General features: G+C 44.8%; 2 protein-coding genes across 2 annotated transcripts in view; one reads left to right on the top strand and one right to left on the bottom strand.

Annotated features, from left to right (window-relative positions):
• Positions 1–8,605, top strand: part of RBKS (ribokinase) — a 73,083-nt gene extending 64,478 nt beyond the window's left edge. The window contains exon 8 of the mRNA XM_077175818.1: positions 7,380–8,605. Coding sequence (XP_077031933.1) covers positions 7,380–7,553 — 174 coding nt within the window. The 3' untranslated portion in view covers positions 7,554–8,605. The remainder of the gene's footprint in view (positions 1–7,379) is intronic.
• On the bottom strand, positions 8,530–14,639 carry MRPL33 (mitochondrial ribosomal protein L33). Its single transcript, XM_054628817.2, has 4 exons — positions 14,512–14,639; positions 13,625–13,643; positions 10,949–11,055; positions 8,530–8,844 (listed from the first exon to the last, which is right to left on the bottom strand). The coding sequence occupies exons 1-4, from the start codon at positions 14,531–14,533 to the stop codon at positions 8,795–8,797; spliced, it is 198 nt and encodes a 65-aa protein (XP_054484792.2). The 5' UTR covers positions 14,534–14,639; the 3' UTR covers positions 8,530–8,794.
• Between the last annotated feature and the right edge of the window lie 687 nt (positions 14,640–15,326).

Here is a 15,326-nt window from a genome sequence, read left to right as displayed (position 1 = left end):
ACAGGCAGCTTTCCCTGTGTGAACAAGGAGCCAGAGTATTAAGGCTTGGATAACAACTGAGTTAATGAATTGCCTGGTGTTGACTGAGGGTGAGGTTTCACAGTTGGCTCAAGCTGATCCAAGATCATGCTGAAAGGAGTGTTTCTAACCTCTTTCTCATTTGCCGTGGACTAGCTATCATGTGGTAATACAGCAACTTGCTGATCTGGGTGGAAACTATTGTTTCTTGCTCAGTGTTGGCCGGCCCAGTCGTCAGAAGGATCACAGAACTGATCTGCCTCACTGCTTGGCCACACAAGTGCTAAATCTGATGTAGGGGAGGGCGTGGGAACAGGAGACAAGGATAAAAACATGAGTGGGGACTGAGCCTTTCAGCAGTAGCATAACCATGGATTGGCTTAAGCCTATTATGAAACTGCAGTCTGAATCACTGGAATTAAGAGTGCACTGTCAACCTACAGGGAATGCAAATTAAAATGTGTTAGCTTACACCTCCTGCCGTTGTTAAACACTGGCTGAGCTCAGCCATTCTGCACATGGCTGGGAGGAAGGAGCTACAGTGGGGCAGCATCTTAGCAGTTCCCCATGACTTTGCCTGAAGTGTGCAAACCACATCAGACAGCATTGGGGGGGTTTGTGGGGAAGGCAGAGGGGAAGAAGAAAGGAAGAGACAAGCACCACTACCATGATTCTCTCTATATATTTTCCTTTGGCTTAGGGTAACATCTAGTCTTTCTTTGTGACAAGACTGCAGAAACACTCAGTTACCAGAGGACAGATTAAGTAACAGAGTTGGAGATCTAGACCCTAAGCTCTGGGGCACAGTGTGCTTTTTCTTGTTCTTCTCCTATATTTTCAACCCAAGTAGCTTTACAGTGCTATCTAGTCAGCACCAAAAGCCTAACTTACACCTAGCCAGGCAAGCCCTGCTATCTGATTCAAGTTCATTTGGTTCTTATTGCTAAATTTGGTAGTTCCCAGTTAAGGACTTCCTCCCCCTTTGTTTTGGCTCAAAATTCCATGCAAAGATACAGGAATAAGTGTGTTAGTGGAAAATCACTTTGTAATTTTCAAATATTTCATGTTTTAGGGGTTTGTAACAATATGTCTCCTTTAAGCACAGCTGTGCAGAGGCACACCGGTATCTGCAGGGCGCCCTACAAAGCCAGCAATGCTTCCACACAGGATTAGCAACCCCAGACACTGTGGGAGTAATCATCCTTATTAGGCCTTGATTTTAGGAAACAGTTTGAAGATAGTCAAATCAGTTTAATTTCAGGAGAGTTTCAAGATAGTGGAGTTAGTTTAATTTAAACTAACTGTTTAAGTTCAATTTAAGCTTAATCTTGATTTAAACTGCCAAAATATCTTTCTAGTAAAACATGAGGAAATATGTGGGGAGGAAAACATTAACCTCCCATAAAATAATTTTTAAAAGTATTCCATAGGCAAATAAATGCAGAAGTAAAAAATAAAACAAAACAAAACAAACAAAAAAGCAAACCAAAAAACAAACCAGCCAGGAACATTTCCAGAAATAAATCATTCTCCATCACATAGGGGATAAACATGGGTTCTTTCAGGAAGAAGGAAATAATAAAAATCCAAAAGCTGCATAACCAATCCAGCTACTGTGAGTGGGGTTTTCATCACAAGGTTTTGGTAGTGGGGACTACAAGAATGGCTTCCCCCATGTCTGACAGAGCCAATGCTCCAAGAGGGACCCAGCACTGTCCAAGGCTGAGCCCTTCAGTGAAGGTGGTAGTGCCTCTGGGATAATGTAGTTTTACCCCTTAAGAGGGGGTAAAAATAGTGCTGTGCAACAGCAGCTGGAGAGGAGGAAAGAAGATGTGACAGAAGCAATGGTGCAGACACCCAGGTCAGTGCAGAAGGAGGGGCAGGAGATGCTCCAGGCTCTGGAGCTGAGATTCCCCTGCAGCCCCTGGTGCAGACCATGGTGGAGCAGCTGTGCCCCTGCAGCCCACGGAGCTCCCTGGGGATGCAGAGATCCACCTGCAGCCTGTGGAGGAGCCCCACAGCAGAGCAGGTGGATGCCTGAGAGGAGGCTGTGACCCGTGGGAGGCCTGTGCTGGAGCAGGGTCCTGGCAGGACCTGTGGAGAGAGGAGGCCATGCTGTAGCAGATTTACTGACAGAACTAGTGAGCCCATGAGGGACCCACACTGGAGCAACCTGTTCCCAAAGGACTGAACCATGGGGAAGGGACCCACTCTGGAGCAGTTCATGAAGAGCTGTAGCCTGTGGGAAGGACTCATATTCCATGGAGAATCCCATGGAGGACTGTCTCTTGTGGCAGGGACCCCATGTAGGAGCAGGGGAAGACCGTGAGGAATCTTCCTCCTGAGGAGGAAGGAGTAGCAGAGAAAACATGTGGTGAACTGGCCACAATCCCCATCCTCTCCAATCCTGTACTGCTGTGTGAGGTGGAGGTAAAGAAAACGGAAGTGAAATTAAAATTGGGAAGAATAGAGGATGAGATAAGGTGTTTTAAGATTTGCTTTTATTTCTCATTATTCTACTCTGATCTGATTGGTAATAAGGTAATTTCCCTAAGTCAGGTCTCTTTTGCCTGTGATGGTGATTGCTGCCTGCCCTTATTCCAATCCACAAGCCTTTTGTTCTATTTTCTGTCCCTTTTCACCTGAACAGGGGAGTGGCAGAGTAGCTTTGGTGGGCACCTGATATCCATCCAGGGTCACCCCACCACACACTGTCATCAAAGGATATTTTATTCCCTGAGCATTTCAGCTGAAATTATCCCTTAGATGAGACACAGACCCAAATGGCAATAGACTATCTGGATATATCCAAAGGCTGCAAATGTTTCTCTAGTTCCACTAGTAACCTTTCACCAAAGCGCAGCCCAGGGATTCTTGTAGGGAGACATAGGCTTTTCCCACTTGTGAGCAGTGGATAATGGATAGTGAGTGCCTTTGCTGACAGCTATTTTTGTGTTTCATGGGGCTAATTTGCAGTTTGGGTACAGAGTAGGCAGAGGTACAGCAGGGAATGTTGAGCAGATGTGACAGAGCGATAACATCCTCAGCATAATCCAGCATCACACAGTTGTGGAGTGCTATAAATACAGCAGGAATTCTCCAAGGCCCAGTTCCTTCAACAGAGTTGGGCATCTCTGCATGGCCATGGATGTAGGCTGTGCTAAATCAGTGTAATCCTCAGGCTTCATTTATTTGTGCACTTCTGTGAATGCTCCTTGGAGGCTGTAAGCATCATTGTGAGCAATGTTACTGGTTCTACATCATGAGGCACTTTTTGACAGCTTTTTGTTTGATTTATTCACTACATGAAGAATTCATCATTACAGGCAAAACATTTCTCTTGTACTGCTGTACAACATCCTTTTCAGGTGTTTCTTTGGACCTTGGTAACATGCTCTGAGAATGTATTTAATGGAATGAATCCATGTTAATAGCCAGACTGCACAAGGACTGTAACTTCTTAAAAATACCTGAGAAAAGTTTTCTGAGGTTCACTAACAATGTCAGGTTTCAGGAGGCAGAGTCCTCTCATGTTCTTCCATTGCTGCTGTTGCTCTTGCCCAGGAGGACAGGCTGGGAGGGCAAAGGCTGAGCAAAAGATTTCCCTGGAACAAGGCAGTGCAATTGTGGCCTCTCTGTGAACTGCAGCTTTTGGCCTCTTGGCCTCCAAATTTTTTTGGTGAGCAAGTCATCTTATTGTATAAGTGAAATGCATCCTAATGGCCTGTGCATGATAGATTGGAAAAGGCTTTAGATGCTGGAAAGGATGTTGAACAATATAGTTTCCACTTACAAAGCAGTTTCCTTAAAAAGCTTCTCGGGGCAGCATCGTATAAAAATAGTTATACTAAAGTTGTGAACCAGCTTCTGACAAATCAGGACTAACAAAAGCTAAGGTATAAATAGAAGTGTTTTCATGGGTTTTCTCTTCTCTAGAGGCACACAATCTCAATCAGTGCTGGATTGTAAGAAACAAAAATGCCCTTTTCCAGACACACAGGAAAACAAGGACCTTACAGACTAGTGGCACAGAATATAAATACTGCTTCAAACCCATAAAAATTAGTCAAAACCATGACATTTGTATTTAAGAATGACCCACAGCATATCAGACAATTTTAAAATCCAATTCTTTATTTTATTTCAAACAAACTAGCATCTCCTGCTTTAAAGAAAGGCTAAATACATTATACTTTCATAATTATGGAACGAATTGTCTCCAGGCACTCAAGGATATGAGGATTATCTTAAAGTCTGCAGTGTATTAGAATTCCCGGAAGACAAATGCTGAAGAATGTAAAATATTACATACTCTGTATTTATATTTTGTCAGTGGGTACTCTCAGTGCACCTTATTGGTCATTTTTAAATTAATTTTTTTGGTGAAGTAGGTTAGAATTATTTTTCTTAGAGCAGGTTTTGAAACAGCTAAATGTAAATCTACTATTTTTTATTCCAGTGTTTGTGTAATCTTGATTTTACTCTGAGCCTGTTCCTTCTAGTGCTCTGTGCAAACCATTTCAGAATCTACCAAACCCAATGTAGTTTAATGCACAGTACCAAAGAAGGAAGGTCTGTTTCTGTAAGCCAAAAATAGTTCTTACTGCACTTAACCTTGCAGCTGAACCAGTTGTGCTATTGCTCTTTCAGTCATGTTTGACCAGTCACGTCTGCACAGACCAGAAGCAAGGCTGAGCAGGGGATCTACATAATCAGTGTGATGCATGACGCTGTTCTCAGTGCAGCAGCTCCTCTACTGAAAACACCCCCCTCACAAAACATTCACTTACCAACCACTGCATTTATGATACCCTTTGGGTCTGTGATAGCTGGCTTTGCAGATACTGACTGCTTCAATCTATGCATGGGAAGTGAGGATTTCAGAAAAAGTTTACTGGCATCAAATCCTTCTATAATTCTCCAATCACCCTGTAATCTTTTCTCTTGCAAAAAAAATGCTAGGGGGGCTTTTTTCTATTCTGGATGGGAGTCTGCTGTTCTCTCCCTTTTCTGCTTTCAGAGCCATTTATCATTGTTCAGCCAGGCTAAAAGGGAGATCCCCAGCCATCTCACAACCTCAGAGCATCACCCATGAGCAGAGAGCCACGGTAACATTGCAGGAGAACTTACACTCCATCCCACTGGCACACAGACTAAGACCTGGGTTACACATGATTAGTTGTTTTTGTTCCTGTAGCCAACAGTGCAGCAATTATTAAAGAAAAAAACAAAAAGACACTATCCTGCTCCATGCTGCTGCCAGGTAACAGTTTATGCCATTTGACACCAGATATTCTGAGTATTACTCATTAAAATATTTGGCTACTTCCATTTCCCAGTGATCACTGTAAAAAATGTTCTTCCTGCTAGAGCTACAGCAGAACAGATCTGCATGCTGAAATCCTACTCCTGTCTGTAACAACAGCACCAAAATAGCTTTAATAATTAATCATGCAGTGATTAGATTACAAACTCTGAGGTGGGATGGAGATTTTTGTATTATGCATCAGACAAAAGACACTGGCAATGCTTAACTAGCAGTCACCTGCTCCTGCTCCACCTGCCATTGTGGGAACACTCCGGAAACCAGAAGGGAGACAAAGGCCCAACAGAAATTGATAAAAACCTTCACCTGCCCCTGGTATGTTCAGGAATACAGAACTGTTGAAACAGGTGCTGCTACAGCTGCGTGCAAGGGTACAGCTTTGCTTATTAACTTGTCATTTGCCAGGCCATGCTCTCCATTGTATCCTGACAGAACACAGCATTCAAGCTCCAGGCCAAGAAGGAGTTAAGCAGGGAGTTTTCTGACTGGAAACACCAATGCAAACAGCCACTGTGGCAGGGCTGGGCAAGGAGAGGCCAGGTGTGGGGAAGGGCCCCTGTCCTGTGCTCACCTCTGTTAGTGTCCCTTGCAGTGCCCACGCAGCTCTGCCCTGTCAGCTGCTTGCAACATTGGAAACAAATTTCTGTGGAAGTAGCATTGTTTTGCTGGAATGATTTTATATGTAGCTGATTTCAAGGCAAGTAAAAGACTGAGAAACACTAGTATTCAAAACTGGAATTCAACACTAGTATTCAAAATTGGAATATTACTTCCTAGTCTTAACTTCCATTAGAAATTTTGCTGAGCTGTTTTGACAGTTTTTTCCAGGCCCTTTGCTCTTGTCACATGACTCTTGGGGCCTATTTATTACAACTACAGAGGAAAAATCCCTCATCCATATGCTGGATCTGGAATGAAATGTGATAATACTAGTGTGTCTAGATTAATGCCTTCACTGGTACAAAAGTATGATTTAAAAAAAGGGACCTTAGGACCAGTTTTATGGTAGCCACAAGAACTGGTATCAGTCTGGCCTAGAATCAAGACAGTTTTAGGGGAGGAGAGGGAAAGAACACTGTGGACTGAAATGAGCAAATCAAGTTAAACACAACCATCAATCAAGTTAAATTTTGCCAGTTGCTGGAGACACTTCATAGCACTGAACAGCTAAACAACAGTTATTGTTAGGAAGTGCTTGGGAGGCAAAGAGCTGTCACTGCCTGCTGACCAGAGCACAGCCAGCAGTATCTGGGCAAAAGGGTCAGGGCAAGCTAGGGTGTGGATGGTGCCCATGTGGGACAGGTGTACTCCAAGCCTCCTCAGGGCTCCCACGGGGCATGCAGGCCATGCTTGGGAATGATGGGTAGCTCAAGAGGGCCATGGCTGCCAGAGCGCCCAGTGAATGTCACTGTCCTCATCCTCCATGGTCAAACGCAGCACAGGTGGCAAAGCTTGCCCCAGGAATAAAAGTGATTCATGTGATAGATACAATGCTAGTTTTTAATGACAGCGGGATCTTTTTAATAAACAACAGCCAAGTTCTGAAAGTGTCAAAACATATCCCTCTGCAACTAGGAGTTTACACAAACCACATGGCTTTTTTTTTCCTCCCCCTTTTCACTGCCCCTTTTACCACTGACCTTTATGAAAAACGGAAGTTAAATAAGAGAAAAATAGCTTTAATGAAACATCAAGGTTGAGAAATCAAAATCAGACACTCCAGCAACAGGAAGTTTCAAAAGCAGTGTTCATAACAACATCTTGCTGAACTGTGGCACACTTGCTTTGCTTTTTCTTTAAGTTTTAAGCCATATTATAGTGCGCACCTTGACTCAGCAGCTGGGCACAAGGAGAATATTGTGGCATTAGTTTAACTTTGCAAAATTTCCTAGGCATGGACAAGTGTATTGAATTCAACCCCTGAACAATTTCCTGACCCCTGCAATCAGTGCTACAGCTTGTGTCTTTCCGGTAAAGGCATCTGAATTGTTTCCCTGTGCAAATACACCTAAGCTTGTTTGTTATTTTATTCTAGGGCGCTGGAGACAGTTTTGTGGGAGCACTGGCCTTCTACCTGGCCTACTATCCCAAGTTATCCATGGAGGAAATGATCAGGAAGTCCAACTGCGTCGCATCAGTGAGTGTCCAGGCACCGGGGACACAATCTTCATATCCTTACAGGAAGGACTTGCCTCAGGACCTTTTCTAATTGATTGTCTAGCTCACTGTACTGATTTTATCTCATACCAGACAGCATTATTCTTCTGACTGCACTGAGGTTCTCCTCTGCTGACTGGAAAGGCCAGCAGAGTCTCTTTGCTTCTCATTTCAGGAATCCTGTGTGTTCCTGTTGTACAGCAGTAGATGGGGTGGGTGGTGGGTCTCTCAAACACAGCACAGCAGCTCTCTCTGGCCCCATACAGCCCTGGCTGTCCAACACAGTGTGCCTTATTGAACTACATGAAGTTTACAGCAAACACTGCAGGGTATCGGGCTCCTGACAGTATTTGCCCTTGATTTTATCAGAAGTGCTTATGTGAAATGGCAGCACATGAAGCAGAGCATTAGCTTTGAGACTATAACTTTAGTGCTCAAACTCCGGGGCCAGTGTTTGGCTCACCACAAAGCCCCGTACACGGAGCCTGGGCACGCCTGTGCCCACGTCCCTCAGGTGTGGCACTGCACTCTGCGCTTCCCCACACTCAGCAAGGTCCCTCCAACTGCAAACAGGACACCACTGCTACTCAGGTAGACTTGGAAAAATGTCTCTAGCCACATTGCTCTGAACACAGGCAAGCTAATCAAGGAAAAAAAGCTAACAAAAACATCAGAGAACTACCTTGGCTGTTTTCTTCATGTCTCACAAAAACCCAAGAATGAAAACTCTGTCCTACTAACCTGGCTGAAAGTAATACAGCCTTTAACAATGTTCATTACTTATCCAAAAACTCATCTAGGTTCCCATTCCTTCTTTCCTCAGAAGGAGCTGGTGCAACATTACCCCTCCAAGTAATGACACCAGCCCGTGGTCACTACTGTCGCATCTGTGGCTGGTAGGTTAGAAAAACTTGCAATCCTGCCATTGAATTCCTGCTGTGGAAAATGTTAATTTTTATTGCTTTATAAAACAATAGTTCCTTTGAAGATTACAGCCTCTTTCACAATAGAAAACACAGACAATGGGATTTGCTATTCAGTTTTTTTTAATTGAGCACTGTAAAAATAACTCAAAAGATAAATAAATGTTACTGTGATGATCTATGTCCAGACATTAAGAATTTTCTCTCTCTACATTGTTTTATTCACAATGGCCTTCAAATCACAGGAGACGGTGATCCCAGTTCATTTCCTCTCTTTTCAGCCCATGTTGCTGGATTTCTGAATCAGTGTTCACCCCATCCTCCCCCCAGACCATCCTCGTCTCATGTATAAATCAAGTCCAGTCATTGTTCACACAGAACGGATTTTTCTCTTCTCTGTGAAGAGGACACGTTGTTTTGCTACAGGGGGAAAAGAAAAAGAGAAAAAAGAATCCGTTAAGAAGCCTGAAGTGTTAAAATTCAATTCAACCAGCCCACGTTCCTTCTCTCCTGGCTGCCTTCACTGCTTAAATGAGTGTGGAGCAACTGACTGGCACCGCACTGTTGTTAAGCAACTCTTGAAGGAGTTTCGTGGTGCTTTCACTTTACCACATGTAATTTTTAGTTCCTAAGATGTCCACTTTACCTCTGTGAGAATAAGTGTCAGAATGCAAGTGACTGAAAACACTCAGCAGCTGCTCTGTGTGACTGTTCTGAGTCACAGCTGTTCAATGTAGGGACAAAAATAGGTTCTTTCTGCTTTCTACTACTCTTCAACTCCAGAGCCCAAACAACTACAGATGATGAGCTGGATCCAGTTGGCCTCACAGACTGACTGAGAACTTAACCAGTTGTCCTGTGGATCTCTCAGCGAGGCACAAAGTGGCCGTGACCACAACGCCTGATGCAGGTGTTTGCAAAAAAACCTGCAGGGGCAGGTTAAGCATAGTCAATACATTAATAAAAACCAAAAATTACAAAATAAAGCAGAGCAAAGCTTTAAAATGCCATCTGAAAATCAATAGTTTGGTTAGTTTCATTATATGAATTCCTTTGAAAGCTATGCAAGAGCAATCCACACAACAAAATCTCTTCTCCCACAAAAAAGTTTCGTTTTAAGAAATACTGCAGATAGTACAGATTCTGTTGCTGCAGTTGGGAGGTAGTGAAACTTAGGCAATCCTGCCACTACTTCACTAAAATGCTTCATTCTGTGGATGTCCCAGGTTTCTAAGAAGTATAAAACATAAGGTGAAAACACATGCCAAGTGAAAATGCTTCCAAACATATTCCTGATGTGAGTTGTTATCTAGACTCAAATTTACTTCCCTTCACACATGCAACACTTTCTCACATCAATTTCTCACTTGTGTTCTACTACAGGCTACAAAGATCAAACCTTTCTTCAGCAACCTACTACATGTTCTGAGTTCTTCTCTTTCTTCACTTCCCTACAAGTTGCAAAGCCTCTGGAGGATCACTCTGCACACTGTTTCAGTGCAATAATTTTTTTTTTTATTCAAGAATATAATCCCAGAGATCTCTGATTGCCCTTCTGTGTGGAATTCAAAAGGAAAGCCACAACCTCTGTCACCTTTGAAAACTGCATATTGCTTCCCTTGTGGTGTCTCTCACCTCTCCAAGCTCCTGTACTGTTAGCTCTGAGAATGAAAAGGTAGTCCTCTAAAAAGAACATTTTAAGAAAAAACAAACTTGAATCACATGCATTATCACACATTGAACTGGCCATGCGTTACCTACTTAGAGCTGCTTAATAAATTTCTTATATTCTACAACTTTAAATAAGCCTTTTTTGCACTAGCTACACTGTGTTATTTCTAATATGGTTTGGTTTAAGCTTTTTAACATTAAATTCAGCTTTTTAATGCTAACAACAGAAACTTGAACCCTTAGTCACATTTCAAAAAGCTAGGTGAGCAAAAGACAGTGTGGCAGGTGCTATAATCTGTCCAACAAATCAGATTCTTAAACTGAGAAAATCTGCAAGGACCAAGGGAACATAAAAGAATCCACTAACTGCCATCTGGAGAGTGATATCATTTGTGGAATAGGAAGAATCTGTGCCTATTTCTTTAGAAGAAAAAGTCCATTTTGTAAGAGGTGGTTAAAATTTCTGGTCTAGAGCTCCCATGGCAGCTTAACAGAACACTTCTGTTGATGCATACTTTGTGCCTGCTTGTTGGAGGTAGCACAGTCTAGCAAACCACACAAAGAAACAGAATGAAAGAACTCCTGTGTCACTTGACTTCGCCAGTGACATGTGGCATGGCTGTCATCAAAGTCTCTGATGTGTCAGGCAAGTCATTACTTTGTTTCACTGCCACAATCTGTAAAATGAGGGTAACATTTACTTCCCACTGGAATGTCATGAAGAACAGCAACTGTACAGTCATTTGAGTATGAAACATGTTATGACATATTCTGCTCTGATGGGAAAAATCCTGTTGCATTCAAATCTTGTCTCCCAGAGTCAGAGAAGCTCACACAAAGCACGAGCCCTTACCGATGGGATCGTATCTCAGCAGGACCAGTTTTTCCTGCAGCCGCAGTCTCCTGATGTTGAAGCAGTAGCCTGTCTCTGCAGCGCTCTTCATCCTCACCAGAATGTATCTACAGTCACAAGGGATGGCTCTGTGTCAGTGCACAGGCACTCAGTGAGGGCCCACCAATCTGCCAGGGTACGGGCCATGGACAAGCTTTCAGCACACACAGTTTGGCACAATCACATTTCATTTCAACTTCAGGGATGGGAGTATCAAAACTATGTATGCTTAACTTTTAACACAGACAAACACTAAACCATAAGCTCCAGCATCAAGTTTAAGTAAGTAATTCCTTAAGGATATTAAGGTTATATCCTTAATATACAAAGATACAAGCCTAGAGAGAAGTATCTCCTCCAAAAAAGTGAGGTGGGAGGAATAGAAACAGGAGAGACAAAAAGGAAAATCAGCATACAGTTGAGTCACAAAGGCTTAAAAGCTAAGGGCAAGAGAGGAAGGATGATGGTAGTTGAAGATGTTCAGGCTGTAGATAACACTGTATCACAGACTATCACTTCCTCATGCAGAGAGGAAGCTAAGCAGATAGGCTGGCACAAGAGGCATGTGAAAGGAGAAGCAGAACCCCTTGGCACCATCCTGCTAGAGATACAGAACTCGTTATTAACCCAGCCACGGGAACCCCCTTCCCCACCGGAGGGCTCTCGGTTTGCGGGGCAGGCTGGCAGCAACTGCGGTGTCCCAGGAGCACGAGACTGAGGAAGCTGCTCCACACCTCCAGTCTGGAAATATTCCAAGATCCAAACAACTTCCCAGTTTCAAAATAAATGTAAAACCCTCTAACCAGTCTGTAAATTACATCTTTCTCTTCCATTTCAATGAAGAGATGGATACAGCTCAGTTAATTTTCCATTTTCCTATATTTTCCCGCTTCTAACAAAATGGTCTGTCAAAATGAACCTGTTCTTCCTCACTTGTACAGCTCTGACCAGTTACTTCCTTAAGCTCATCCTTTTCAGCTTTGCAATGTAATTCACTGTTGAGTTCAAAATAAAGAGAAAGACAGTGGATTCCTGCAGACAACTGACTGAACATACTATTGGGATTATCCCTGGTTGTTGCCCTCTTCTGTACACTACTGCAGGTGTGCTGTGAAGCTTCAGTAACCACAAAGACTCCTTTCCCTATATCTCACTCACTTCCTCAAAGCCTCTGTGCAGTTTCCCCTTTCTAAGGGAATCAGTGGCATCAGTGTGGCCAGGCCTTCAAATTCTTGTGCACCACACATTTGAGGCCAAGCCCATTCTAAACAATACACCTTGCTCAAAAAAAATTACTCCCCTGTGAAGGAATGTAACAAGGAGCAGAGGTAGAAAACACTAGAAAGCTATCGGGGCACAGGAAGAAATCCAAGGGGAGTGGAGAAGGATAAATATAAGAACATATTCCTGGAGTGCATGTGGGACTGTAAAAGAACAGAAAGAACCATTGGGATGAAAAAATAAAAGGGAGTGTGTGGTAGAAATCCCTACATGAACATTAGTAACACCATTTAAAAAAGCTACTCTTTCACCTTGGTGAAAAAAACCTCCTGGTTTGCTGTGTTTGTTTTCTGAACAGATAACAGCAGAACAATGAGATGTCAAACTGCTCTCTGTCAGGCACATACTTGGGAAGTGCTTTCTTAATTTAAAAGCCTGACAATTGTGCAGAAATTCTGTAACAGAAGAATCTGCTCATATGTGGCAAGGGGTTGGTACTGGCTCTGCTGGGGGCAGATTCTTAAAAAAAACAAAATACAGAAATTGTACCAAAGGCCATAAGTCCCAGGCCTGTGTGGTATCAAGTATAATACACTCACACAGAATGCAACTTCTGGGAATGGGAAGATATGAATGTGTCCACATAAATGCACCAGTTTAGGCTCTTGGATTTGTCTAGCTAATTTTCTTACAAAGAGCATTTTGGATCCAAGTCAGTTTCTCCACATGATCTTGTTTCCTTGTGCCCACATTGTAAGAGCACTGGTGTGCTCAAAGCACATATTCCTTTCTTTCCAATCCTTAACACAGGTCAGAGGACTGTGACTAATTTCCTTCCAGAGCCCACTAACATCTCTGCTGAGCTGGACTAGAGAGCAAACTGAGATGCCCAGAGCACTGACTGCACCCCATCCATTCCTCACACCCAAACTCAAGAATATGCTCGGCCTAGGAAGTGTTCTGCACTCTGGCTATGGCAAAGCTTCACAGCACCTGCTCAAAGTCCACACCACAGACAACAGACCCATGCTGTACCTTAGTTTACTCTCCTCAGCTAAAAAGGTATGACAGGTGACCAACGGGGAAAATACTTGGATAATTTACAATCTCTCTAATCACAGAGCACAGAGGTGTGCTCCCCCTGTGCAGGGAGCTTTGGAGATTACTGTTGAGCTTAATGCCATAGCCCATAGGACAAAACCTGCATTTGCTGCAAGTTCAGAACCCATGGCAGAGTTTCACACCATTCTGTACTTACCTGTGAGAAGACACACATACAGAATGGCTGAGAGGATGCAGCCAGAGTCAAGGACTGGAATTCTCTCAGGTATATTAAAAAAATCTAGAGAAGCTTAACATTTTGTAAAGATACAACATAACAGTAATCAAAAACTGGTGAGGAAAACCATCACTTACTTAGATTTGCTCTTGGCCACTGGTTTGTTTTTTTTCCAGCATGAAGAAGAGAAAAACAGAAGAAACAGTTACCATTGTATCTTGTTTCCTTTATATGCAACATACTAAGATTAAGTGTGTTCCATAGCCTGACTTTGCTAAAGCCCCAGAGAGATAGTGCAAAGAGATTTACTGTCACGATAAAGCACCACTCATTCTTCCACGTGCTGCCAGCTCCCTGCTCTTTCTGCTATCATGTCACCTTTGTAGGTGTCTGTGCAAATGCAGTGCCCAGCATGACAGGCTGCACTTGCTGCACCCTCCAGATGTTCTCAGTAAGTTTTCAGCTTCAGAGCCGAGTATGATTCTCTGGGCAAATGCGAAGTTGAGACAGGTGTGAGGAGCACTGCTGGTGGAAACTGCAGTCCCAGTCTCCCGGACTTGTTTCCACCAGCCCGGTTTCTGTTCCCGCTGTGGTGCCAGCACAAGGGCTGGCATGGCCACAGGGGCAGAGCAGGGGGCCCTTCTCAGCTGGGCCCGACCTTCCACGGGCCTGCTTTGGGGCCCGCTCACCTAACCCGCAGCACAGCATGAAACTGGCTGAACTATTGCTCTGTCACCTCACTGAAGTTAAAGTAATCATAAATCTGCAGCACAAGTTCAAATCCCCACTAAAAAAAAGAAGGTTATGTTTATTGTGTCTGTGCAAGTCTCGTTTAGGTCACACTGCGGTTCCTCCGGGGCACGCTGGGAGGCCCCGCGGCCGAAGGAGGGGAAGGGCGGGGAAGGGCCGGGAGGGGTCACGAAGGTCGCGCCGCCGGAGCCGCCCGCCCGCCCTCAGAGCCGCCCCCGCGGTCACTGCCACTGCCATTGCCGCCGCCCGGCCCCGCCGCGCCCGCGCCACTCACGGGCCGCCACCGTCAGGAACATCGCGCCGGGCCCGCCGCCACCACCACCGCCACCGCCCCGCCCCTTCCCTTCCGCCGCCACAACCGCGTCCGGGGCGCGGGGCCGGGCCAGCGGGGCCGGGCCGGCAGGGCCGCACCGCCCGAGGGCGGGGCCGGCGGCGCTGCCGTGCCCGTGCCCGTGTCTGTGTGTCTGTGTGTCTGTGTGTCTGTGTCTGTGGCCGTGCCCGCGCCAGGAAGCCCCGGCCTGGGAAATGCGTGATGCTGTTCTGGCGGCCGGGAGGGCTGGTGGTATCCTGGGTGATCCTGCCCCTCTGCTCAGTCCTGGTGAGGCCACACCTGGAGTGCTGTGTCCAGCTCTGGGCTCCTCAGGACAAGAGGGACACGGAGCTGTTGGACTGTACCTAGTGGAGGTCAGCAGAGATGATTAAGGGACTGGAGCATCTCTCTCATGAATAAAGGCTGTGGGAGCTGGGCCTGTTTAATCTAGAGAAAAATGAGAGGGCATCTCACTCGTGCATATAAATATCTCAAGGTGGATAGCAAGAGGATGGTGCCCAGCGACAGGGCAAGGTGCAGTGGCCATAAACTAAAACAAAAGAAGTTCCACCTCAACATGAGGAAGAACTTCTTTGCAGTGAGTGTCAGAGGACTGGAACAGGCTGCCCAGGGATGTTGTGGAGTCTCCCTGCCTAGAGACATTCAAAATCCACCTGGACATGGGATGTATTCCTTCTTGAGTGATCTGCTCTAGGTGACCCTGCCTTGGCAGGGGGTTGGACTAAATGGTCTCCAGAGGTCCCTTCAAACCTGGGCAA

This window comes from Agelaius phoeniceus, chromosome 3 (assembly GCF_051311805.1).
Source record: "Agelaius phoeniceus isolate bAgePho1 chromosome 3, bAgePho1.hap1, whole genome shotgun sequence".
Lineage (NCBI taxonomy): Eukaryota > Metazoa > Chordata > Aves > Passeriformes > Icteridae > Agelaius > Agelaius phoeniceus.
This window is presented reverse-complemented; position numbering and strand designations above follow the sequence as displayed.